The 26508-nt window shown below is 39.9% G+C and overlaps 1 protein-coding gene across 1 annotated transcript in view; it reads right to left on the reverse strand.

Moving 5' to 3' along the window:
• Positions 1–218: 218 nt before the first annotated feature.
• LOC113177434 (calreticulin-like) overlaps positions 219–26508 on the reverse strand; it is a 28702-nt gene continuing 2412 nt past the window's right edge. The window contains exons 2-9 of the mRNA XM_077791429.1: positions 19193–19296; positions 15015–15218; positions 12834–12928; positions 11204–11413; positions 8797–8910; positions 7809–7952; positions 2976–3068; positions 219–915 (exon numbers count right to left, since the gene is read on the reverse strand). Coding sequence (XP_077647555.1) covers positions 664–915; positions 2976–3068; positions 7809–7952; positions 8797–8910; positions 11204–11413; positions 12834–12928; positions 15015–15218; positions 19193–19296 — 1216 coding nt within the window. The 3' untranslated portion in view covers positions 219–663. The remainder of the gene's footprint in view (positions 916–2975; positions 3069–7808; positions 7953–8796; positions 8911–11203; positions 11414–12833; positions 12929–15014; positions 15219–19192; positions 19297–26508) is intronic.

Genomic DNA, 26508 nt, shown 5'->3' on the forward strand with positions numbered 1-26508 from the left:
TGAAAACATCAATGGACACAAGTACAAGCATCAGCGCTACTCAACAAAGACTAAGCAATAGAGATATTTAAATAAAATAAAACCCTTAGGTATACGGAACAAATTGAAAATGAGGATCAGGTTGACACAGAAGCTTACTAACCAACAATTTTAAACACCATGATAATGATAATTTTTATAGCTACAATTTAATTAATTAACTTATTTGTTCTGCAATACTAGAGATCAAACCCAGGGCCTCACACATGCTAGGCCACTGCTCTACCATTGAACTACATCCTTGCCCTTTTTAAAATTTTACTTTGACACCTGGTCTCATTAAGTTGCCCAGGCTGACTTCTAACATAGTTAATACTTTTGACTATACATTTATATTCAGGCACTTTACAAATATTAGCTCATTTTAATCCCTACAACAACCTCATGAAATAGAAATGATCTCTCCTTTCCACTAATAAGGAAATGATCCCAAGAGGTGATGAGACTTTCTGAAGATCTTGCAGAGCAGAGGAGGTGGGTGAAAATAAAAACCCAAAGTTTCTTCCAACAGTCTCCTTTTTCCTTTTTCCTTTTCTTTCCACACATTTTAAAAAATTGGTGCATTAAACATTTCTCCTTCTAAGTACCATCATTTGCTTCAGAGCATCATCATTTTTTCCCCAATTACAGTTCATCCTTCTGGTCAACACGGACTTCTTCATTTTCACCCAGCAAACCTCTTTCTTCATTATCTTCCTGCACCTGCCTGTCGGAATTTCCTGGTTCCTCCTCGGGATCCTCTTCATTTTCCTCTTTTTCAAGTCCCCAGATGTCATCTTCCCGTTCTTCTTCCTCTTCCTTTCTCTTCTTGGCCTCTTCTTCCTGTTTTCTTTTTTCCATTTCTTCATACAGTTCTCTCCATTGCTTTTCTATGTCCTGTTTAAAATGTGAAATTTCAAAATAATTTACAGAAAGAATAAATAAAGTTAACCCACTTTAGAATGTCTGGCATCTTCCCATAGCCTAAAAACTTTCTGGGATAGTATTTTTTTACACACAAAATTTCAAATGTGTGGGATGAAAATGTGTGTGTGTGTGTGATTTGTAAATAAAAATTGATTCAGAATTACCAAATATTTATTGAATGCCTACTGTTGCTGCTGAACACAGAGCTAAACGATCTACACACATCATTTATATTCCTCACTGCAATGCATGAGGTAAGTGTTACTTGTCCTACTTTCTAAACACAGGATCTGAAGTTTGGATTTCTTTATACATTTTCCCCAAATTGAATGTAAGCCCCATGGAAGCAAAAACTTCTTTATTTTATTTCTTGGATATATACCTAGCTTTGAACAGGCAAATATTTGTCAGCAAATATTTGTCAAGTGAACAAATGGTTCAATAATAATAGTTATTATTAAGCACATATTGTATGCCAGTAACTTATGAGATAGTTGCTATCATTATTTCCGAATAATAAAGAGGTTAAATAACTTGCTCAAGTTTATACAGCCAGTGAAGAATGGAGCCTGAATTTGAATCTAAGCAGTCTAGTTCCAAAACTCATACTCTTTTTTTGGGCTGGGGATGTGGCTCAAGCGGTAGCGCGCTCGCCTGGCATGTGTGCGGCCTGGGTTCGATCCTCAGCACCACATACAAAGATGTTGTGTCTGCCGAGAACTAAAAAATAAATATTAAAAATTCTCTCCTCTCTCTCTCTCTTAAAAAAAAATTGCTGAACTGGGTGTGTTTATACTCTTAAAAAAAAACTCATACTCTTTTTTAAAAAAAAAATTTTAGTTATAGATGAACACAATGCCTTTAATTTTGTTTATTTATTTTTATGTGGTGCTGAGGATCGAACCCAGTGCTTCACACATGCTAGGCAAGCACTCTATCACTGAGCCAGAACCCAAGCCCCAAAACTCAAACTCTTTTTTTTTTAACTTGCAAAATTGTTATATTTGGTAGATGTCAAGGAAAAATACAAACCCAATTTTTTTCTTTCCAAGGGAAAGCAGTAGTCCAGGCCCTAAGTATGGTGCATGCCTTGATTCTAACAAAAACTCATACTCTTAACCAATATGTAATAGTGACTCAATTAAACAATATTTGATGATAACCCCCAAATAAACAAGACAAGACCATACTAAAAGGTATAAAAAAGTCTAATAACTTTTCCCCATAATTATTACTTTAAAGCTTTTTTTGAAATATCAAGTACCCTTTTTTTTTTTTGTCTATGCTTTGCAAGTACTTTAAGGATGTTTCCTGTTGTATAGTCAAGCACTGGCTACACCCTGCTTGAATGGGCCTTCCTGCAGTGCCAGGACATCTGGATGCCTTGTGTCACTATCATAAGGCCATTGTCTCAAGTATTACTCCACCCATACAATATATGGGAGGACAGAGAAGCTAGTAAACAGCACTTTCTGCAATCCATCCATCCAAAATGGGCTCAGTGGCTCCCTCCTAGAGCACCACACTGAGTACTCAGCATGATGCACAAAAGGTATATGAGTTCTGGGTTCAAATTTGAACTCACCAAGTTAAAGATTGTGTGTGGTCAACCTTGTACAGTTTATACTCTGAATCTCAGTTTCTACATCTGAAAAATTGAAGTAATAATATCTTTTTAGGTCATCTTAAGGGCTGAGGTGAATTTTGCAAAGTACTCACAGAGTGGTAAGTACAGAATTGTAGATGTCCAATGAATGTGAGTTCTTTGTCTCACTTCTCAAGGCCATGTTACCAGCTGTGGGTTATAATGTGAGACTGATTTTTAAAATGCAAATAATAGGGTCTAGAATTGTAGCTCAGTGGTGGAGCGCTTGCCTTGCCCATGTGAGGCACAGAGTTGGATCCTCAGCACCACATACAAATAAATAAATAAAGGTATTATGTCCATCTATAACTAAAAAAAATAATGCAAATAACAGTGCACAACTGAGGTCACAGACATTTGGAATACAGGTTGGGAAACATCTTACCTTTCTTATTCCCCAGGTCTTATTTCCAACCTCTTCAGCAAACTCTTCATCATTTGTAAGAAGGAAATTGTCAAATATACTGCCTGATTTTACCTGTTAAAATAAAATAATGGGATTATTAAAACTGGGTACTTAAATATTAAAGGGTCTGAAGAAATCATCTGGAGTCAGGCACAGTGGTACATGCCTGTAATCCCAGCAATTTAGGAGGCTGAGGTAGGAGGACCACAAGTTCGAAGCCAGTTTCAGCAACTTAGCAAGATCCTAAGCCAATTTAGCAAGATCCTGTCTCAAAAATAAAATATAAAAAGGACTGGGGATGTAGCTCAGTGGTGAAGCACCCTTGATTCAATTCTCAGTTCCAAAAAGTAAATTTAAAAAAAGATATATCACCTGGAGGATAGGGATGTAGTTAAGTGGTAGAGCACATGCTTACCTATGCAGGGCCAGGGATTCATTCTCAGCACACACATACACAAATATAGTTCACTAGGAGGCCCTTGCTAAATGCAGATTCCCAAGCCTCAGGCTCAGAAATTTTAATTAAAAATGGAGTTTGGGAGCCGGACACCATGGCACATGCCTATAATCCCAGCAGCTCAGAAGGCTGAGGCAGGAGTATTTTGAGTTCAAAGCCAGCCTCGGCAACTAAGAGAGGCCCTAGGCAGCTCAGTGAGACCCTATCTCTAAATAAAATATTTTTTAAAAAGGCTGAGGATGTGGCTCAATTGTTAAGTGTCCCTGGGTTCAATCACCAGTATCAAAAATAAATAATTAAATAATAATAATATTGATGGAGGTTAGGGTGGGAATGCAAAGATTATTAAAAATTCAAATCATCCAGCATGCTTTACTGCACCCAGATGATCTGCTGTAGAAAGAAGTTAATCTACTGATATCCAAGGCTTGGTGTTCCTTCAAGCCTCTGCCCACTATTTAAGAGGTCTGTAAAGAAACTTCCATAATTCTGCTAACCTCTAGTTTGTGCCCAGTGGCTCATGCCCCATCTCAGATTGACAACACCTCCTTCTGATGATGCCTACATATAGATACTATATTTAAGGTCCTCTCCTTAGAATAATCAGAAAAACTAAAAGAACATGGGGGAAAGAAAAGTTTTCATAAGAAATGCAAGCAGAATTTAAATTCTCTAAAATTTAGACCCTATACCATATTTCTCTATTTTCTTAAATAACATTTTCAGTATTCACCATTGAAAGAAAGATTAATTAAATTCATGGTATGTAATATTTTCAGTGTTTGTTTATTTATTTCATAACAAAGGAATAGAATAGAAGGAGCACAAGACCTGGAGTCAAACAGACCAGTTCAACCACATAGTAGTTGTGTGATCTTGGGCAAGTTACTCAGCTCCTCTGATAAGAGAAGGGAAATAATAACTCCCTGTCATGAGAATTAGAGCTAATACATGCAAAGCACAGTGTTCAGCAGATAATAGATGCTCAGTAAATGATAATAGTGATTATACTTTTTTGGTATCTGGATATATTTCAAAACAAACAAAAGGAGGGCCAATCAGTGATATTTTACTTTAGCGCCATGTTAAATCTTCAAGTTAATTTCACGGGAGAAGTTGTGTGACCAAGAAAAAGCCTCAGGTGAGTTACACTATGTCGCTCCCCAAAGCTTTGAAAACTTCCACCTTGCCATACACTTTTGTGACCAAAAAGGGTTTTGTTGTTGTTTTTTCGTATTTTGTTTATGTTTTTGTTTTTCATGAGAAAGACTTTTATTTGACTCATCTCACCCCACCAACCAACAAAACAGATAGAGATTGTTATTTTGCTCTGACTCATTTGAAAAAAAATTTGTCTACAAAATTCCTTGTGCAGAGAGGTTGTGGCCCAGAAGTAGAGCGCTCGCCTACCATGTGTGAGGCACTGGGTTCGATCCTCAGCACCACAAAAAAATAAAATAAAGATATTGCACCCACCTGTAACTAAAAAATAAATATTTAAAAAAATTCTTTGTGCAACTGTAAGATATTTTCTGACTTTGGGGATTTTTTTCTTTTCTTTTGTGTTGTCAGCAATCTTGCTTAGAAAACTGCCTGTTTGCCTGGTGTGGAGGGGCAAGCCTGTAATCCCAGTAACTCAGGAGGAGGATTGCAAGTTCTAGAATAGCCTGGGCAACTTAGGAGACCTTGTTTCAAAATAAAAAAAAAAAAAAAATAGAAAGGGGTTGGATGTAGCTTAGTGGCAGTGTGCCCCTGGCTTCAATTCCAAGCATCAGCAAAAAACAAGGAGAAGGAGAAGGAGGAGAGAGAAAGGAAGGAAGGAAAGAAGGTGATCATTTGCTGGCTTTTCCATTTTTCCTGTTTCCAATATTACTAATCTCCCTTGGTCTCTTCAGTGACCCCTTGCCCTCTTATGTCAAATTCATAGATTATGAGAGTACTAGTCCTGCTTCCAAAAACTTACCAGTGGGATGACCTTGGTCTATTTACCTCCTCTCTATGCTTATGTTTTCATCTGCAAAATGGCAAAATGGAAGAAAATATACCCTCTCTGGTTTCTTCACACAGGAGAAAAGAACACATAAGAAAGAGTTTTTTTTTTTTTTTTTTTTGGTGGTGCTGGGGATTGAACCCAAGGCCTTGTGCATGTGAGGATGTTGCTCAGAGGCAGAGCGCGCTTGCCTAGCTTCCTAGTCTGGGTCACCAGACACACACACACACACACACACACACACACACACACACACAAATTGAAGGAATGGAGATAGCAAGTCTACCCTCCTGGCTTCACAGGTCTTTGACACAGACCACCTGACCTAAAGGATATCAATGTGCTTTGCATTATGTCTGGGCTATACTTGTTGAAGTTTATGTTACTGAATAGATCATGAGGAGTCCCAAAGGAAAAGTATTTTCTTTGCTCTGCCACCCCCGCCTGGCCTCTGCCTTGACCAAAGAATGCAATTACTTATATCTAAAAGGAAAAAAAAAAAATAAAGGGATTATGTTTGAAGGCCTCAGGACAGAGAACAGGAGGGGTCAGGGCAAGGCAGAAAAGTCAACCGACTTACTAAGTAGGGATGAAGGAAGGACAGAGCGGGCAACTGAACCGGCAGAATATCCAAAGGCTGGAAAGGGGGGGTAGGGTGGTTGGGGAAGGGCAGGTAAAGGAATATCCATCGATTTCATGTGTAGAGTCCCTTGGCTTTTCCAATAAGGTGCAGAGACTGTGATAAACTGTATGCTGCAGGTTAGCTGAGTGGGGATGGTAGAGTAGACGGAGGGCGATGCTAGCATATGCAGAATTCTCTCTTTCTCTCTCTCTCTGTCTGTCTCTCTCTCTCTCTTTTACACACACACACACACACACCATAAAGAGGTAATGCTGGGGGTTTAGAAATAGAGTCTCACCCGAGTCCCAGCATCTGCATTTTAATAAGATTCCCCAGTGACTTCTCTGCATGCTAAGATTTGAGAAGCATTTCTCTGGCATGGTTTAAATTCTTAAAATAGAAAGGTTTGCCTGCTTAGAGAGGCTGAGAGAACCCAGAGCAATTAGTGTCAAATAATTTTTAATTTTGTAGATGACTAAAGTTTAAAATGTGTACCTTAAGGATTTCATGGGGGAAAAAAAGGGGAGGCATTTTAAGACAATAATCAGACTAGGCATAGTAATATGATCACATGTGTTTCCAAGATGTAGAAAGTTCCTATAATGTATTAAAAAGGGACAATTAAAAAAGAAAGATAACAATGCAAATTTGTGTAAATTGTATCCACATTTATAAGATAAACCAGGAAGGAAAGCTGTGCTATTTTTCTCCGCCACTGCTCACCTGAATCCCTTCCCTGCACCTGGTAATTTACATATGTGACCTCCTTGCACTTCTATGTTGGTGTCCTTGAACCAGAAAACCACAAAAGTGGAAATAAAGTGGGAAGTGAATAAAGAAATTAAGAGACACTTGAAATATGATGTGTCTAATCCAGAGATCTTTGGTGGCTGTGAGCTATAGAGATAAAACAGAGATTTCTAGGACCAGGGACCTGCCAAGATACACCCAAGGATAAGTGGCTGTGGTTTCCAGAGGTTCTGTTGTATTGTGGGTGTAGTCATTACAAAAAGAACTTTAGAGACTGACAGACATGTGTTTGAATTATCCTGTCTCTCCCATGCACGAGCTGTGTGCTCTTGGATACCTCACTTGACATTTCTGAGCCTCAATTCTCTCCATTGTAAAAGAGGTAATAATAAAATACCTTACAGAGGTGTGGGAATTAAGGAAGAAAATATAGCTAAAGCATTGATCCCAGGCCAATTTTTACAAAACCAAGTTACGTCCTCTCCTCTTCCTTAACCACTGAGTCACATCCCAAAGCCTTTTTTGTATTTTATTTAGAGATAGGGTCTCACTGAGTTTCTTAGAGCCTCACTAAGTTGCTGAGGCTGGCTTTGAACTTGCAATCTTCCTGCCTCATTCTCCCAAATCGCTGGGATTACAGGCATGCCCCACCATGCCCAGCCCAGATCCTAGTTTTCTGCTCACCTTCCCGGTTGTATATTATCTGGCAATTTAACTTTTCTGAGCCTCCTTTTCACATTTAGAAATAGAAGATGTATAATGAAAATTAAATGGCATATCCCTTAATGCCATGCTTGGTATGTGGTAGGAACTCAGTCAATTTTAGCTTTTATAAGAGCTAAAATTACTAGGATGAATATAATTTCCCATTTTAAGGATGAGAAGTTTGAGGTTTAGAAAGACAAAGGCTTATTCAAGTTTGTGATTTCCAACCTGGGGATCTTTCCACAGTGTGAAAACTAGAACTGTTGATCAGAGTCCAGAAAGCTTTACCTGCCAAAGATCCAGGCCAAGAACACTGATGTTATAATAATGACAAATGGTGGGGTCAGGCTTATATTTAGGGTTGTCTATTTCTGGATGAATCCACTCTCCCTGGTAATTGGGATTGTCAATGATCCGAGGTTTCCACTGTCCCTGAGCAAAGAACCAAAGCATGAACACAGGATTAACATTTTTCCATTCTTCTGATCTCATGTAATCAAAAAGGCCAATCAATTCATTAGAGTAGTTGTGTATTAGACATAAGAATTCAGAGCAGGATTCCTGGAGCTTCTTTCCCTTTCTTTGAGTTAATGCACAAGACTCTTTCAAGTTGCCTTTTCTACTCAGAGGGTGCTAAAGGATGGGGCAGAGACTCATTCTGAGCGTGTCCCCATCTCTGCATGAGCTTATTCATGAAGTTAAGAAACTGTGGCTTCTCAGAGAACATCATCTAAGTATCTTGGCACTCGGGCCAATCTCCTCCTGGTGGGTGGCACAGGAAACTGTGGCCAAATAAAATGCTTGCCTCAGTCAGTTTTATTATTGGTCCACTTGTCAACTGACTTCTTTAGTTCTTGCTTTTGACAAGAGGTCAGGAATTAACCCTTAAAAAGAAGTTCTCGTGTCCCCTAACAGCTTGAGTTCATGCATGTTTTACCCTTTCCCTTTCAGGCCCACTTCTGAGACTTCCAGATACTGACCCCAGACCCATTTCCTGTTTGGACCATGTTCTTTTGGTTGCTTTCCACTGCACTGTACAAGCTCCTTGCTCAGGAGCTTGAGCATGTCCTTACCAGCCTATCCTCTCCCAGTTGGGCACAGCCCTGAGAGAAAGGTTGGCATGAGGACAGTGTTATTTGGGGTAAGGGAGTAGAAGTGAGGGAAAAATGACCACAGGATCTCAGAATTTGTTTTGTAAATTAGAATATACATTGCTTCTATCTTATTTCTCATACCCATTGGAAAGACACAGCCCCCCTCCCTACCTCCACCTCACCTTATATTTGAGGTTTGGTATCAGAGGGCCTTCCCACTCCCCATCCATCGCCTCATTCCAGTCATCCGGCTTTTTGGCCTCTGGGTCTGGGATGTACTCAAAGTCCTCCCAGTCCTAAAATGAAATGTTTCTCCATGCAGATAGATCTGTGGTCTGGGATGAAACTGGGGCCCCAAGTTTAGTCAGGAGGAACTGGTTCCCTACCCCAACCATCCTTCTGCTCACCTACATAAAGGGCCAGCTCAGGACTTTGTAAATACACTCCTATGCAGGAAACAAAAAGCCTTTAAGCAGCAACTCCTGCCCCACCTCTGGGTTCTCTATCACTCTGACCTTGAGTACTTGAAGCTCAAATCAGATAGGAATTTCCCTTGTCTCTGACCTCACCCTTTCCCCAAACATGTGCTTATTATGGTTTGGATGTGGTTTGTTCCCACCAGCATTTAATTGCCAGTGTGATGGTATTGAAAGGTGTTGCAATTTTTGAGACAGATTTTCTAGGCAGGGTTCTCTCAAGAGGATAGCTCCCAGGATAGGATGCTAACTTTCTGTTTCAGGAAGCTGAGCCCCAACCAGCTAATCAGTTTCCATCTTCTTCTGGTTCATTTTGCAGGGGGAACAGAGGCCTTCAGCCTCTCTGCTTTCACCCAGGACTTGAGCCAGCTCTGACAGCATCAGGTGGAGGGTTTCACCAGGAGGGCGGATCTATGGTTAATCTTGCTGCCCTGAGCCTGCCCACCAGGTTTGGTAGAAGTTTAGACCTAATTTTCCCACGGTGCTGAAGGCCCAGACACTTTGCCTGATTATCTGTCTTAATCTCTGCCGAAATCTCCCTCCCCCTGTAATTGAAGTCTTTTGCTGAGTCTCTTTACATAAGGTTACACTGCAGGCTTCTCTTTAAGAACTGTTAGTCAGCTTTTTGCCACTGTGACCAAAAGACCCCACAAGAACAACTGAGAGAAGGAAAAGTTTATTTTGGCTCATGGTTTCAGTTATTTACTCCATGGTCAGCCAAGTCTGTTACTCTGGGATCAAGGTGAGGCAGAATATCATGGCAGAAGGGTGTGGTGGAGAAACAGTGCTCACCTCATGGAGGTCAGGAAGAAGAGAGAGAAAGCAGCTGCAAGGAAGATGAACTCTTTCAGGTCACATTCCCCAGTGACCCATTCAAACTAGGATGGACTGATTACAGTACAGTTCTCACAATCCATTCATTTTGCCTCTAAATATTTCTGCATTAACAAAGGAGTTTTTGGGGGACACCTTATATACCCAAGGACCAAACCCAGCTGTTGGGTTCCCTGCTGCCCTCACCTACCCCAAACATCTCCTCACAAGAAACTGACCCTACTCTGACCTGTGGAGTAGCAACATGGCAGGTGGGGCCCTCCATGGGCTGGCTCTGGAAGACTTCTAGGCTGTCCTCCTATCATGTACCACCTTGAACTTTATCCTCCCAAAATACTGAACTGCTGCTTCAGTTCTTTTGACAATCATATTATTTTCCACCTTTGCTTCACCTATTCCCTAGGTCTGAAATGTCTTTCTTCTAACCCATTTTTACTTCCCTTACTCTAGTGAATTTATTGTTTGAAATTCAGTATGTTATAAAGGATATAAATGCCATATATTAAGGATTTACCATGTAACAGACATTATGTTCTGTATTTTATATTAGCTCATTTAATCTTCACAACAACTTTCATGCATGGGCATCATACTAATCCCTGTTTATGAAACTGACTTTCACAACAGTATATTCTTTGCCCAGGGTTTGTTAGTAGGTTCAGGTCTCATAGTTAATAAGTGGTGGAACTCACATTGATGCTCATGTTTGTCTGGCCCCAGAGTCTATTTTTCTATCCCTTAGGTTAATCTAATCACTTAAACATTATCTTCTTTCTCAGACCACAACCTATACTCCACCCCAAACTGGGCTTGGGCTCTCACAGGCTTTGACCTCCCTGGGTCTCAGCACTGATCACAGGGTATGATCTTTGTTTTCTTATCTGCCTCCCCTATTAGACTCTGAGTTTTTGGAGAATAAGGGTTGTCCTCATCAAAGATACCTCCAGTACAGCTTTCCAGAATGATAATGAATCAATGAGTATGTACCTTATATTGCCCATATCAATAACTTTGGAGTCAAAGAAATAGAGGTGCAAATCTTCCTTCTAATGTGTGTGTGCTTGGGCAAGTCACTTCGTTTTCTAACGTGTTTCCTTATGCATACAACACTGCTCACAGAGGTTGTCAGAAGGATCCTCAACAAATGTGTGCTCTCTTCCCTCCATTCTGCTTTGAATACTGATCTTGATGGGCCCAGTCTCTGCTCTATCATTCCCAGCCTCCTCCTTTTACCTCACTGCTGGGATCCCACCCACTTCCCAGACAAATATCCTCTGACCTCAGGTTTCTTATCTTCAGGATCTTCTATTTGCAGGCGTTCGTCCCATTTCCTTGGTTTCCTGGCATAGGGGTCTTTTATTTTCCTGGGAGGCAAGAACTGCCAATCATCCTCCAGTTCCCCAGTTGCCACTTGCTGGTTGTCAATTTTGACTTCATAAGTAGCATTGGGACGAATGATCAGAGTATACAGGTGAGTGTCTTTATTGATCTATAAAGAAAATGGGGAAATATCTCAGCTCTATATTGAACTTCTTGGATCTCAAGCATTAAATACACGAGATCCACAGTTCCCTGAATGCCACCTCCCACATTTTCACAAATATACTTTATCACATCTTCCTCCCCTTTCTCTGGTTAACCCTCTAGGGATCCTGGGTCTGTTGTCCTAGTACACACTCCTCCAGTCTCCCTCACCTTCCAGCCTCCTCTTTACAATAGCTCTGATCATTCTCTGATCTTGACTTTTTTTGTCTAGCCCACTAGACTATGAGCTTCTCAACAGCTGGAGTCATATATGATCCATCAGTTGCATTCCTGCTCCAGAGGAGGACATCAGGGAGCTCCTGCACACACAGCCCCCACACCATCCTCCTCAGGAAGGCTCTGGGTTTGAACCAATAACCCAGGCCCCATGGCTTCTTTAGACTCAGTTCCTATCTTCTCTGTGCCCTGGCTGTGCCAAATCTCTGGCAGTACCACTCTTCCTCAAGTTTCCTTGACTTTTCTCAAGCAATTTTCTCCGCTAGGAATTCAGTTCTCTGTAAAATTATCATATCCCTTCAAGTTATGCTCATCTTTGAAAACTTAGCCCAGGGAAAAAGTTCTTTTAGGAAGGATTGCTGGACTGGGGTTGTGGCTCAGTAGTAGAGTGCTCACCTAGCATGTACGAGGCACTGGGTTTGATCCTCAGCACCACATAAAAATAAATAAAATAAAGGTATTGTGTCCAACTACAACTAGAAAAATATATATTAAAAAAAGAAGAAGAAGCATTGTCTAAGCCTCCAGTTTGGGTGGGGTCATCCCCTGTATTCCCAGACCCCAATTATACTAGGTGGTCATTTTCCTCTTTTTTTTTTTTTTTGGTGCTGGGGATTGAACGCAGGGTCTTGTGCATGCAAAGCAAGCACCTATCAACTGAGCTATATTCCCAGCCCCAACTTTCCTCTTCTTGACTCTTATCTTCACTTAATTGTAAGTTTTATCAGGTCAGAGGTCATGTCTAGCACATCGTCCACCCCCAAGTCCCAGCTCAGAGTTAACATTTGGTGAGTGTTTGTCAAATTACTCATGAAATCCACCTACTTTCCTTTAGCTAAACTTAGTGTCTCTAGCCTGATGTTACTATAATAAACTGACCCCTCATTTTAAAGCCCAGCATTCCTTACCTCCCCATTCTCCCCAGTATCTAGCATTAGGGATTGGGCCATGTCATGCATTGAGAACTTTACATGACTTCACAGGTTTCTGGATCAGCTGATCTTTTGTGAATTTATAGCACTTCCTTAGTTCTACTTTCTAATCTGTATAATGTAGATGATAGTGTTTAGTTTATAAGGATTAACGAGATAACCAATATAAAATGCTTATCCTTCCCCCCAGGCCGAGGACCAGCCCTATACACTCACCCTGCACTTGATGGTCTTGTTATTCTCATGGTATTTCCCTTGGTAATGAAGGATGACCTGTACTTTGTTGTTGCCAAAGCCACAGATGTCAGGTCCTGGAAATTAAACCCCAAAGCATGATTTCACATCAATTTCAGGCAGTTTGCCCAGTCCAAGGCCAAGATCCAAGACAGACACAGCCTGTGTGTTAATCAGTATGATCAGCAAGAAATACATGACATACTCTACTGTAGGAATATTTGAGAAAGATTTAATGAAAGGAATCTTTATAAAGGCAGGGTCAGGACATTGGGAAAGCTATAGTGCTATCTCAGGGCTAGGAAGTGGGGTTAGTCCCACCCAGGGCCTGAAGGGGTAAGGAGGAGGAGTTACCAGAGCTTGGAAAAAGAGTCCTGTGGAGAAGCAGCCAGGAGAAAAGGGTACTCTTAGTTGAGGGATACAGCTCTTTTCTGTCTCTCTGATGTCCTTCCAGGGATCCTATTGACCAAACCAACCGGAATCCCCTCCCATGTCAGGCATTCTATACCATGTCATTTAATTCTCACAAGTAGGTATTACTATCTCCACTTTTAGCTGGGAAAATTGTGTCTCCGAAAAGTTAAGCAGCTTGCCCAAGGTCAAACAGCTAATAAGAAGCCTTGCTGGGATTGAAATCACTGCCTACCTAGTTGCAGAGCCTTAGGGCCTTTCTACCTTGTGAAAACTCTCAGGGGAAATATTTATTGATCAGTAACTCTGAGCCCAGAGAACTTTATATGCCAAAGGTTCAGGAATAGACTTTAACCTAATTTTCAACTTCACCTACTGAGTTAGTGTTCTCTGACTATCCAACACACACAAACACCCCTATAAAGTGCTCTAGCTACATTGATGTTCTCACCATTTCTCTACTTCCATCTGAATTTTATGACTCAACTTTTGCACACATGCTTCCTCTGCCCTCATTACATACCCTCTACTTCCTTCCCTCCTTATTAAAATCTAACTCAATCTTCAAAGAACAATTAACATCTCCTCCCCAAATCCTCCAGTTGAACTGAATCATGCCATGATCTCATTCTGTGATCTTATAGCACCTCATTAATATCTTTTAAAAAATATGTCCTTCATTCTTCCTCCCTGCAAATCCCTTACGGGAGATTGAACTCAGGGGCACTTTATCACTAAGCTACATCCCCAACCCTTTTCTATGTTTGATTTAAGACAGAGTCTCACTAAATTGCTTAGGGCCTCACTAAATTGCTGAGGCTGGCCTTGAACTAGTTCTCTAGCCTCATCCTCCCGAGAAGCTGGGATTACAGGTGTATATCTGAGGGTTCATTCCATCGGTTAAAAAATTATTCAATTGCCTGAAGGTGGATGGATGAAGTAGAAAAAACACAGGCTTTAGAGGCAAATGGACTGGGTTCAAGTTCTGGTTTCCCACTTACTCACTTTGGGAAAATTTCTTGCCTGAAAGAAAACCCAATCTTGTAGGGTTGTTTGAGGATCACATAAATAACGTACACATAAAAGGGAAAAAAATTACATTTTTATTATTTCCAATTTCCCTACTACTACCACTGTGTACACACACATTTCTTGTGAGAAGGGTAAATTCTGAAGAAAGAAAAATGAGCAAAGACACATAATTTTGACAACCAGTGATGCTATAAGAATGAAGGTCATATTTTTTAAAAGATATTAATGAGGTGCTATAAGATCACAGAATGAGCTCTGAATAAGAGATCAAATGACAAAAAACTAAGTAGGAAAAGGGGAGGATGCAGAGCACAGTGTTTCATTGTAGTAATAGCTTTTGAGACTGTCTACATTGTTTATGACAACCTTCTCTCCTCACTCCCAACCCTGGAGTATCGGGAATCAAACCCAGGACAGTGAACATGCTAGGCAAGCACCTCAACCACTAAGATAGAGTTCCAGTTCCCTTCTCTTTCCCCTGTGCTATAAATTTGCTAATACCAGGCCACCTCCCCACCTCTTTGGTCTATTTATATTAACATTTAGGTTTAGAGTTGCTTTTTTCATATCCTGTTGAAGAGTCCTACTGCACAGGTAGTGTGAAACTATCACATTACAAATTTTGTTCCAGGTCAACGTAAATCTTTTCAACAACCACAGTAGTTCTTATCTCACTTAGTACCTTGTAGGACTGACAGCAACTGTTTTCAGAGAGCTTACCAAACATGATGTAATACTCAGATTCTGAATGCATATCCTCTTGGTTCAGGGTGGCAGGAAATAGTTTCACATACCCGCCACCGCAATCAATGCCTTGCTCGTGTTTTACTGAAAACTGAACCACCAAGGTCTCATTCTCATTGCTGAACGGCTTAAACCTTGTTGAAAGGGCATAAAACTTGGCATCTTCACTGGTCTGGAGACCTAAAAACAGAGAGCATAGAGACTTTAGGATTAAATGACCAAAAAGCAACTAGAGAGACTCATCACTTGATCTAACCAATCTCTGGTATTTTCTCACACACAGTAGCTATGCTGAAAGTTTTACACTTGTAATCTCATTCAAGCCTTAGAACAATCCTGCAAAATGGTATAACCCCACTTTACAAGTCTGGAGGGTGAGTTCTGGGGAAGTCAAGAGACCTGCATTGGACCACATGCCTGATAAGGAATCAAGCTAGAAGTTTTAGCCACATTTGACAAATGCTTTCTTTCCTTCTATCCAAGCTACCTCTGCTTTTCAAGAGATATTTAAACACTGCTCTGTAGCTTTACAAAACAAGGCCCTGTTTTTTTTTTTTTTTTTTTTTTTTGAGACACCTCCTCTCCCTGCCCCACCCAGGCCAAAATGAGGCTCTGCCATGCAAAAGTGCTGAGGTTAAAAGAGGCCCTGCAGGGGCAGGGGCTGTGGCCTAGTGGTAGAGTGCCTGCCTTACACATGTAGGGTATTAGATTCGAGCCTCAGCATCAGATAAAAACAAATAAACAAAGATATTGTGTCCATCTACAACTAAAAAAATGTTTAAAGAGAGAGACCCTGTACCAACTCTTAGATCAAATGATCATCTTTGCTATTGTTGACTGAACACTTAATCTTTTTTAAAAAATATTTTTTTAGTTGTAGTTGGACACAATATCTCTATTTTATTTATTGTTATGTGGTGCTGAGGATCGAATCCAGCGCCTCACACAAGCTAGGCGAGTGCTCTACCCTGAGCCACAACCCCAGCCCCTGAACACTTAATCTTTACCAGACAATATGTTCATTCACGTGTTATTGCACTTAATCCTCATAAAAACCTCATTAGTTGGGCTCTACTAATGTCTCCACTTTGTCATAAAATTGATGAGGCCATTTCACTTGTCCAGGATCACCCAACCAATCCTTCTAATTCCAGAACCCCCAGCCTTCACTTCAAGTCTTTTACCTCCTCCCTCTTCAGCAAATATCATGGTGGTCAGGGATCTTAGAGTCTTTCTAGTCTAACCACATTACTTTATTGATGAGGAAAACATGCTCCAGTGAAGAAAGGTTACTTACTCAAGATCACACAGTCACAAATAACAGACAAGCCAAGTCTCCTGGCTCCCAGGCCAGTAGTCTTTATTATGCCACGCTGCTGCCCAGCTGACTGGTGATGGCTCTGCCTCTTTAACTCTCTGAGTCTCATTTCCTCATTAACAAAATGTGGATAATTATTTCTATCTCACAGGGTTCCTGGTAAAGGTCAAGTGAGCAAGAGATGCGAGAAGTACTTATAAACTGTCAACACAAAACCCATAAGTCATATAAAGAATTGGTTCGTGCAACGTGCTTTTGGAGACAAAATCATTCTTGTATGTTAGACCCTGCAGTCTTGTTCAGTATTAATTTATCTCTTAGCTTTCCATGTACTTTTAACTTCTTTATCTCTAATTGAAATTCCCATTATATTTTAACATAAAATACTCCCCACCTTTTTTCAAATTTCCAAGTTAATAAATGCAATATTTCTATTTTTTTAAAAAAAACTATCAACATGCAATGTAAGGGGCTATCATGATTCATGCTTGCTCAAGGTCTTTACTTCATGAGCTCACAGTTCTCTCTACTTCCCTGAGTCACACTCTGGTGAATTTAGGTTTATTTCAGTCCCTTTGAGTAATTTTTAAGCTCCTGAAGAACAGGGCCATCTTTATATTCCCAGCATCTAGGACAGGGCCTGGAATAGAGGAAATGCTCAATAAATGTGTATTGAGTTATTACAAGGATGATAGGTTCTGATTCAGATAAGTTCCCTCAAGCATTTATTGCACACCAGGCTCTTTGATAAGTACTTCCCTGTCTGACATCATATTAAGAACTGTGCACATTTTTATTCCATGATGACTACTACTACTACTATTTTGCAGTACTAGAGATTGAACCCAGGAGTGCTCTACCATTTAACTACACCTCCAGGCCTTTTGTTTTTAGAGACAGGGTCTCACTCAGTTGCCCCCAGCTGGCCTCGAACTTGTGATCCTCCTGCCTCAGTCTCCCCAGTTGCTGGGATTACAAATATATGCCATTGTGTGTGGCCTGTTCTCATTTTAAAGATATTTTTTTTTTTTTTGGTACTGGGGATTGAACTCAGGGGCACTTGACCACTGAACCACATCCCCAGTCCTATTTTGTATTTCTATTTGGAGACAGAGTCTCACTGAGTTGCTTAGTGCCTCACTTTTGCTGAGACCGGCTTTGAACTTGTGATCCTCTTGCCTCGGCCTCCTGAGCTGCTGGGGTTACAGGCATGTGCCACCCTGCCCAGCTAAAGAAAATTTAAAAGAGATCTTTCTTCAAAGATCTCAGGGAGGGGAGCAGTTAGAGAAGCCAGGAAAGACTTCCTCGGGGAAAGGAGTGGCACAGGATCAGAAGAGCAAGTTTTTTGTTTGTTTGTTTGTTTGTTTTTGTTTTTGTTTTTTAAGAGAGAGAGAGAATTTTTATTTATTTTTTAGTTTTTTGGCGGACACAACATCTTTGTATGTGGTGCTGAGGATCGAACCCGGGCCACACGGATGCCAGGTGAGCGCGCTACCGCTTGAGCCACATCCCCAGCCCAGAAGAGCAAGTTTTGAGGCTCTGTTCTGCCAAACTCTGCCTGATTCAGTTCCTCTTCACCAAGCCTCTTTCATACCCTGGGGACCTTCCAGACAACCAAAAGGAATCTGAAGAGCTTGAGTGGGATGAGATGTGAAGGATGACAACTGAGAGTGAAATGATAGGAGATGGGTGGCTATGCAGACTGCCCTACTCGAGTCACCATGACACAGGTGTCTGTCCCATGGGACACTCAGTCTCTAATTCTCTAGAAGCAATTTTCCAGAGTGGATTTAAATAAGATTTAAAATGCTCAAACCAGTTTATAAGCTCTCCTTCAGTAAACATGAAAATGAGATGCATAACAGTAGCCAGGAAGGAGAAGATGGGAAATCACTGCAGAGAATGATCAATGAATTCTATTTATAGACAAAAGCTTTCTGAGACCAAAAACCCATGCTGACAGCCCTAGTCCTCAGAGCTCACTCTTTCTTCACAATACTATTTGCCCTTAAAATGGCTCTGTCTAATGAACATGGCAAGTGATGATACTGTCTCCTAAAATCAAGGCTCAGGGAAGTAAAAAGACTTGTTCTAATTGTATAGCTAGTAGGTGATGGGAGTTAGCCCTAGGTCTGTTTTACTCCACTATCTACAATACTAAACTGCTCTAGGGAAGAGAAACATTTGGACATTATGCAGTGCTTTCTTCTGCTTCAAGTGCAGAGTGCTACTTGAAAAATCCTAGGGGGGTTGGGAAAGCAGCATAGTCCGAGTAATGAACAGTTTCTAAAGCCAGACCCACAATCAGATCTCAGTCCCACCCGTTGGCAGCTGGTTATATGGACTTGAGCTCATAACCCAACCTCTCCTAGGCTCCTTTGCAAAACTGGGAAAATAATAGTGACCACCTCATAAAGTTGTTAGAAGGATTAATGGGAATAATATGTGTAAGGACCTAGTTTAAAATGCCTATTATTCAATGAATGGATATTATTATTTTAGTGCAAAGTTAATCCTTTTCCATTTACTATTTTTTTTTCCTTTTAGTCATGGGAATTGAACCTAAGGGTATTCTACTACTGAGCTACATTTCCAGCCCTTATTATTTTTTATTTTGTGACAGGGTCTTGCTATGTTGCTAAAACTGGCCTCGAATTTGTGATCCTATGGCCTCAGCCTCCAGAGTCACTGGGATTAGGTATGCATCACCCTGCCTGGTCTCCATCTTCTAATTTTTTAAGTAAGAGAAATGAATTGATAGTCAGAAATAAAAACAATTGCATAAAAGTCAGAATTTTCCCATTCAATTGGTGCATTCCTGAATTCCAGTATTTACCTTTATCTTTTTCTTGGTCTCCATAAAATTTTCCTGCCGTAAGCTGAAATTTACCATAATCCGGCCGATGTTTAGATTCTACCCATCGTTTTTTCCATTCATCTGTGGAGTAAAGGAGAAAAAAAAAGCAACATATTAAACTTATTTGTGACTGGGTGTGGTAGTACACATTTGTAACCCCAGCTACTTGGGAGGTTGAGGCAAGAGTATCACAAATTTGAGAGGAGCCTGGGAAATGTAATAAAACCCTGACTCAAAGTAGCATAAAAATGGTTGGAGATTAGATCAATTCTTGTCTAGTGTGTGGGAATCCACAGGTTCAATCTCCAGTACTACAAAAAAAAAAAAAAGGAAAAAAATGTTTTTGTTAGAAAATAAAATGCAGCCAATGCTGATCAAGTTTTATGGAAAGAGTAAGAGTATAACAGAGGATGACTCCAATATTCCTGAGATCCCCTCACTATACAATGCCTAAGATCTTACTCTTCAGGCACTACCACATGAAGTGGCTTAAATACCAAGTATGTGAGTAATTTATACATAATGCCTCACTCTGTCATCTTTTATGACAGTTAAATTCTAAAGACCACCATGGAAATATGGTTGAAGGGCATGAAATATTTGTTCTCATAAAAGTAGATAGAAAAAAATGTGCTTAGGAGGCTAAATCATACGTACTTATGTTTAGCAAAGCAAAATAATAAAATTAGCTTACCAAGTAAAGAGATTAGCAGTAACATTTTATACTTCTTGAATTAGTAATGATGATAATGAACAATCAATTTCCATTTACCCTCTTTTGTTGCTTAAACTTTTTAGACTCTCCCTTACGGTTTCAAGGAGATGCTGATAAATGTGTTTTGTTTTGGCACAGATGGCATGCAGACAAAGAGGCATTCTTTTTGGGACCTGGCACTCCATCCAAACATTCATTGCCTTTGTGATTTTATGCTTCAGAGTTGCTGACTCCCACTTCCTGGGCCCATCCTGGTCCCAGAGTCACAGGGCAATTTGGCAACTTGAGATAGAAAAGGCCTTGGAGGTAGCCTTATTTCATCTCCTCCCTGCAGCTGAATGGATATTTCTCAAATTCCACTCCCGAATATCTCAGCCTTAGCTCTACCCATGAAAATCCTGAACCAACATACACCCATTAAGGCCACTGTGAGCTGCTCTGTCAGCTACTGTTACTCAAGCCTGATGACTCAACTACTTCCTTTCATGAAACCCAAGGCTTGCTTTTGAAGAAGTTAAGAATATACCACCCTAAAATATGCTGCTCTGGCATATTGACTGTGTTGAATTAAAGACATTTAAAAACAGCAGGTGCAAGAAGATCACTCTGACCTTCATTCTTTTTCTTAAAAATAGGAATAAGGGCTGGGGTTGTGGCTCAGCAGTAGAGAGTTCACCTAGCACATGTGAAGCATTGGGTTCGATCCTCAACACCACATAAAAATTAATTAATTAATTAATTAAAGGTATTGTGTCCAACTACAACATATATATATATATTTCACAACCTATTACTTGTCTAATTCAGTCCAATTTTATTCCTGTGGTTTATATATATAAACCACAGGAATAAAATTTTCATGTGAAAAATGTCTTGCTGTGCATGGTGGCGCACACCTGTAATCCCAGCACCCTGGAGGCTGAGGCAGGAGTATTTCTAGTTCAAAGCCAGCCTCAGCAATTTATCAAGCACCTAAGCAACTCAGTGAGACTCTTCTCTAACTAAAATATAAAAAAGGTCTGGGAATGTGGTTCAGTGGTTAAGTGCCCCTGGGTTCAATCCCTGGTACCAAAATATATGTGTGTGTGTGTGTGTGTGTGTGTGAGTTGTGTGTTTGTGTGTATATTCACTATATATATATATGTAACATTCTTATTATTGAAGATGGAAATGGAACCTCATGAAAATCTGGACAAACCTCATTACACCAACCTTTATCTTCCTAGTCACTTCACTACCCGATTCACTTCCCTACCAAACTCCTTATCACATTTCACAACCTATTACTTGTCCAATTCAGTGTTTAAGAGATTAATTTTGCTTCTCTGCATTTTCACTTCTTTATGAGCAATCCCATGCCACATAAAACATGTATTAAGTGTCCAGCACGGTGGAATACACGTATAATCCCAGCAATTTGCAAATTCAAGGCCAGTCTCAGCAACTTAGCAAGGTCCTAAGCAACTTAGTGAGACCTTGTCTCAAAATAAAAAATAAAAAAGAGCTGGGGAGGAGCGGGGGTTGTGGTTCAGTGGTAGAACACTTGTCTAGCATGTGTGAGGCACTGGGTTCGATTCTCAGCACCACATATAAATAAAAATGAATAAAAAAATAAAGCTCCTGAACATCTAAAAAGTGCCCCTGGTTTCAAGTCCCAGTACAAAACAAACATGAATTAAGTAAATTTGTATGCTTTTCTCCTGTTATTCTGTTTTACATCAATTTAATTCTTAGTCTCAGCAAGGACAGCCAAAAAACCTAAAAGGGGATTAGAGGTATAGCTCAGCGGTAGAGTTTATCTAGCATGAGCAAGACCCTGGTTCAATCCCTAGCTCCACAAAACAAAAGCCTCTAAGGGAAGAAAGAAAATTTTCCTTCCCCAATACTTCATTGTTTTCTCTGTCTCTCTCAAAGTCTCAGTATTTGACAGCCTTGGTGCCCACCTCTCTCTTCCTCCTAAGAGTGGTGTTACGAGTTTCTGCCTAAAATTGCTGTGGCTTGTATGAAGTAGACCTTATTTCTCTGACCACAGTTGATCCAATGAAGGCTAAGTATTGATGCCAAAGTCAAAAGATCGATGCTAAAGCCAAAGATATATGTTAGGACCTCATGTGACACCCTGAAAACTTCACCTTACTCACATTCTTGGACGATGCTAGGAGATAGATACTCTTTGTTCCATTTGGCACCTTGTTAGTGGTGGACCTAATAAGTGGTGGAATCAGTTCTGTCTGGCTTGCATAATTGTCTTTCCTCTGAAAGAAGAAAGAGATACAAGGAAAAGTGCTATGCAGGAAAAAAAATGTGTTATAATTTATAATAGCTACTAAAAATGTTTTTTTAAAGAGAACTGTTTAAAACAAAAGAAAAAATAGATACTATTTAGCAGCCATATGTAGGCATTGTGCTGAGTGCTTTATGTGCATTATCTCATTGTGTTCTCATAATAGTCCTGTGATGAATGTCCTGTTTTTTTTTTTTTTTCCCCCATTAAAAGACGATGAAACTGGGCTGGGGATGTGGCTCAAGCGGTAGCGCGCTCGCCAGGCATGCGTGAGGCCCGGGTTCGATCCTCAGCACCACATACAAACAAAGATGTTGTGTCCGCCGAAAACTAAAAAAAAAAAAAAAAAAAAAAGATGATGAAACTGAAGTTTAGAATCTTGCCTAAGAGCCCAGTTAGTAAGTAAGTGAGCAGCTTACCCAGGTCTATGCAACACTAAAATCTGTACTTTTAGCTAGACTAGACTAGACTACTTAAAATAGTCTTGACTCTAGACTCTATTTCCCTAAGATCAAACATGTGAAAAGCCCTTTATAACCTAAAGAGTGTGCAACCTGTGTAAGAGTCAATTGTGGCATTTTATAGTTTGTGATGTATAATTTGTGAATAATTTTAGTAAAGTCTATCTTCCTACTGGACTGGTAAGTTACATAACGATTTTGTTGCCCATTGTGTCCTGGTATCTAGCACACAGTAAATTGTTAAAAAAAATTGTTGAATGCCTGAATGGATGTGTCATTATGCTTTTTGCCTAAACCATAAGATTCTCAGCCTTACAAATAGAATAATGCATTTATTCATCCATCCGGCAAATATTAATTGAATTTAACCAGTATGTAGAGACGATTGTACAATCTTGGCCTTGAACTTTATGGTAGAAGATATTAGAACAGAAGTCCAGATTTCCCATCTCAAATTATTTTTCAGGGTAAAGAGTATGGATGCAATTCAAACCTGACACAATTTAGGGTATCTAAAACAAGAAACCTCTCTTTTTTAGGAGAATAATGTCATATGATTAAAAAGTTCCATTTTATTGCCTTATAATTTTCCTTTTAACTTTATAATGTCTTAACATCATGAAAGACTCAAGCCAGAATGACTCTCAGTGGTCATTTAATCTAACTTCTTTACATTATATAAAGGAAAACAGAAGCCCACAGAAGGAAGTAACTTGCTTACGGACACATAGTTACCAGTTGCAAATCTGAGACTAGAATCTAGTACTTCTGCACTCTGGCTCTGGGCTCATTTGTTCCTTCATTCAACAAATGAATATTAGTCATTCACTTCGTGCCAGGGATTAGGTACACAGACATGAAAATCTGACAAGGCCCCTTCAGGGACCTATGAGCCTTGGGGAGTTCAGGGAATCTGGTAGAAGAAACATACAAGTAAACAATTTAAACAGTAAACAAGTAGACAGACAAGTGAAGCAACAGCGTGGTTAGGGTAGGTTAAGGAAGCAGAGGGTAGTAACATCAGGAAAACATCTACTTCTCTCAGGCATCAGAGAGGACTTCAGAGGAGGCTTGTTTGAAGAAAGAATTAAAAGGGCAGAAAGGCGAGGAGAGGGTGTTCCAAACAGAATGTCTTGCATTTATAAAAGCCCAGAGGCATGAAGCAGCATTGTGTTTCAGGGTAACTATAAAAACTGTGTAGTTTTTTAGGAAAGAGAAGAGAAAGAGCTATGGCTCAAGGAGAGCTCTTGAGATCAAGGTAACATTAGATTAACTAAAGTTGAATGCTGCCATTTCTTCCCACCTGATAAATCTTCCCTTTAAATTGGTCAGATATCGATAGGTCTACAGAGACCTCTCCAGCAAAAACTAATGTGTTTGGGAGCTGGCACATCTGGCTGATAAATGCACATAATCACACTCAAATAATCACACTCAAATCTGTAGAGAGAAGCAAGGAGGCCATATAAACATAGTTCCTCTCTAAACATAGTCCCCTATAATTGTACCTCTCAACCATCTGCTTGTGATATAGCTCAAATCAACAGACTGACTAGGGACTCAGCTCTGCCACCAGCTTTAGCAATATTTAATTAAATTAATTAATTTATTTATTGATACTAGGTATTTAACCTGGGGGTACTTAACCACTGAGTCACATCTCCAGTCCTTTTTATTTTTTTTATTTTGAGACATGTTCTCACAAAGTTGCTTAGGGCCTCATTAAGTTGCTGAGGCTGGCCTGGAACTTGTAATCCTCCTGCCCCAGCCTTCCAAATCGCTGGAATTACAGGTATGCTTACACATCTGGCTTCAGCAGTATTTTTAACTTCTTTGTAACTCAGTTTCCTCACCTGTACAAAAGTTACCTAACTCATAGAGTTTTGGGGATAATTAAATGAAATAGCACGCAGCACAGTTGTAGGCAGGCAAGTGCTCAATCAACACCAGTGGTGTTATATCTGCATATGTGTGTATTTATGTATACAAAGTTTCATAACATCAAAGGTAAAGATAAATATTTTTAGATTTGAAGATAAAAGTTGTATCTTCCCCAGCATCTAGTCCTGAGCCAGAATAGATCCTTTAGAAGAAGCTTGAATAAGTAGATAAAAATACAGATTTGCTGTATTTATTCAAAATTGTAAGATCTTATTCAACAGAAGAGAATTTGTTAGACAATTTAACATTTACCTCTTCAGGTGCCAATATTTTACCTACCATTTTCAGTGGAAAACACTAGACATGATAAAAGATACTAGTCTCTTGTGTACAGAATTCTAATAAAAAACGTAAACTTTTTAAAGACTCAAACTGTCTATCATCCTATAATGTACAGCAGAGATGTAGGTCTGGTTTTCAAGTTTTTCAGTCTCCACTGTCCCATTTCTGCTTGGAACACTTACTTCTCCCTGAGATTAAGGTGTTTGCCTCTAGCAACTGACTTAGCTGTTGTATATGACTTGGGCAATTCCTTTTCTGCATCTGTGTCTTAATCTATTAAAAAGGTATTATATTTAAACTCTTTAAAGAAAGGAACACTGGCCAGGTGCAGTACCCCACGCCTGTAATCCCAATGGTTAGGGAGACTGAGACAGAAGGATCACAAGTTCAAAGCCAGCCTCAGCAACTGCAAGGCTCTAAGCAACTCAGTGAGACCCTCTCTCTAAATAAAATACACAAAAAAATAGGGCTGGGGATGTGGCTCAGTGGTTGAATGCCCTTGAATTCAATCCCTGGTACCAAAAAGAAAGGCAGGCAGGCAAGCAGGCAGGCAGGCAGGGTATTGTGGTGTACACCTGTAATCCCAGCAATCTGAGAGACTGAAGTAGAAGGATTGCATGTTTGAGGAAAGCCTCAGCAATTTAGTGAGAACTTGTCTTGAAAAAAAAGGGCTCAGTGGTAGAGTGTCCCTGGGTTCCAACCCAGTACCACAGATAAAAAAAAAATAAAGAAAGGAATCCTGTTTACATAGTAAGTGCTTGACAAATGTTTATCAAGTAATGGATTGGCATGAGGACCCAATTAGTTAAGATAATAAAAATAATTATTGTTGCTGTCATTGAACGAGAGCTTCTAGTAGAACTTCCACTTCTCTTGGAGGTTGTCATTTCTAATCCACTGTATCTTAGCCAAGTTTGCTAGGAAAGTGGACATTAAATAAGAGCCTATATGCTTGCAGAAGGAAAAAATACTAGTTTTTCACTTAAATATTTGCAGAGCACCTTTTTTGTGCTGCCTGAGTGCTAGATGCCAGGGTACTAATTTGAACAAGACATAATTCTTTTCTCAAACCCTCAAAGAGGTTATAGTCTATTGAAAGACATCTGCTTTTCTTATTTTATATTTCTTTTTTCTTTTTCTTTTTAGTACTGGATATTGAACCCAGGGATGTTCTACCACTGAGCTACATTCCTAGTCCTTTTTAATTGTTTTGTTTTGTTTTGTTGGTACCAGGAATTGAACTTGGGGGCATTTGACCATGAGCCACATCTCCAACCCTATTTTGTATTTTATTTAGAGACAGGGTCTCACTGAGTTGCTTAGTGCCTTGCTGTTGCAGAGACTAGCTTTGAACTTGCTAGACTCCTGCCTCAGCCTCCTGAGTCGCTGGGATTATAGGAGTACACCACCACACCCATTGTATAGTCCACTTTCTTGAGGGCAGATTATCTACATAAATTATTTGAAATATATCTTGTATTGGGCTGGGGTTGTAGCTCAGTGGTAGAGCTCACACACTTGCGTAGCACATGTGAGGCACTGGGTTCGATCCCCAGCACCACATAAAAATAAATAAATAAAACAAAGGTATTGTGTCCATCTACAATTTTAA

Source organism: Urocitellus parryii, chromosome 11 (genome assembly GCF_045843805.1).
Source record: "Urocitellus parryii isolate mUroPar1 chromosome 11, mUroPar1.hap1, whole genome shotgun sequence".
Classification (NCBI taxonomy): Eukaryota; Metazoa; Chordata; class Mammalia; order Rodentia; family Sciuridae; genus Urocitellus; species Urocitellus parryii.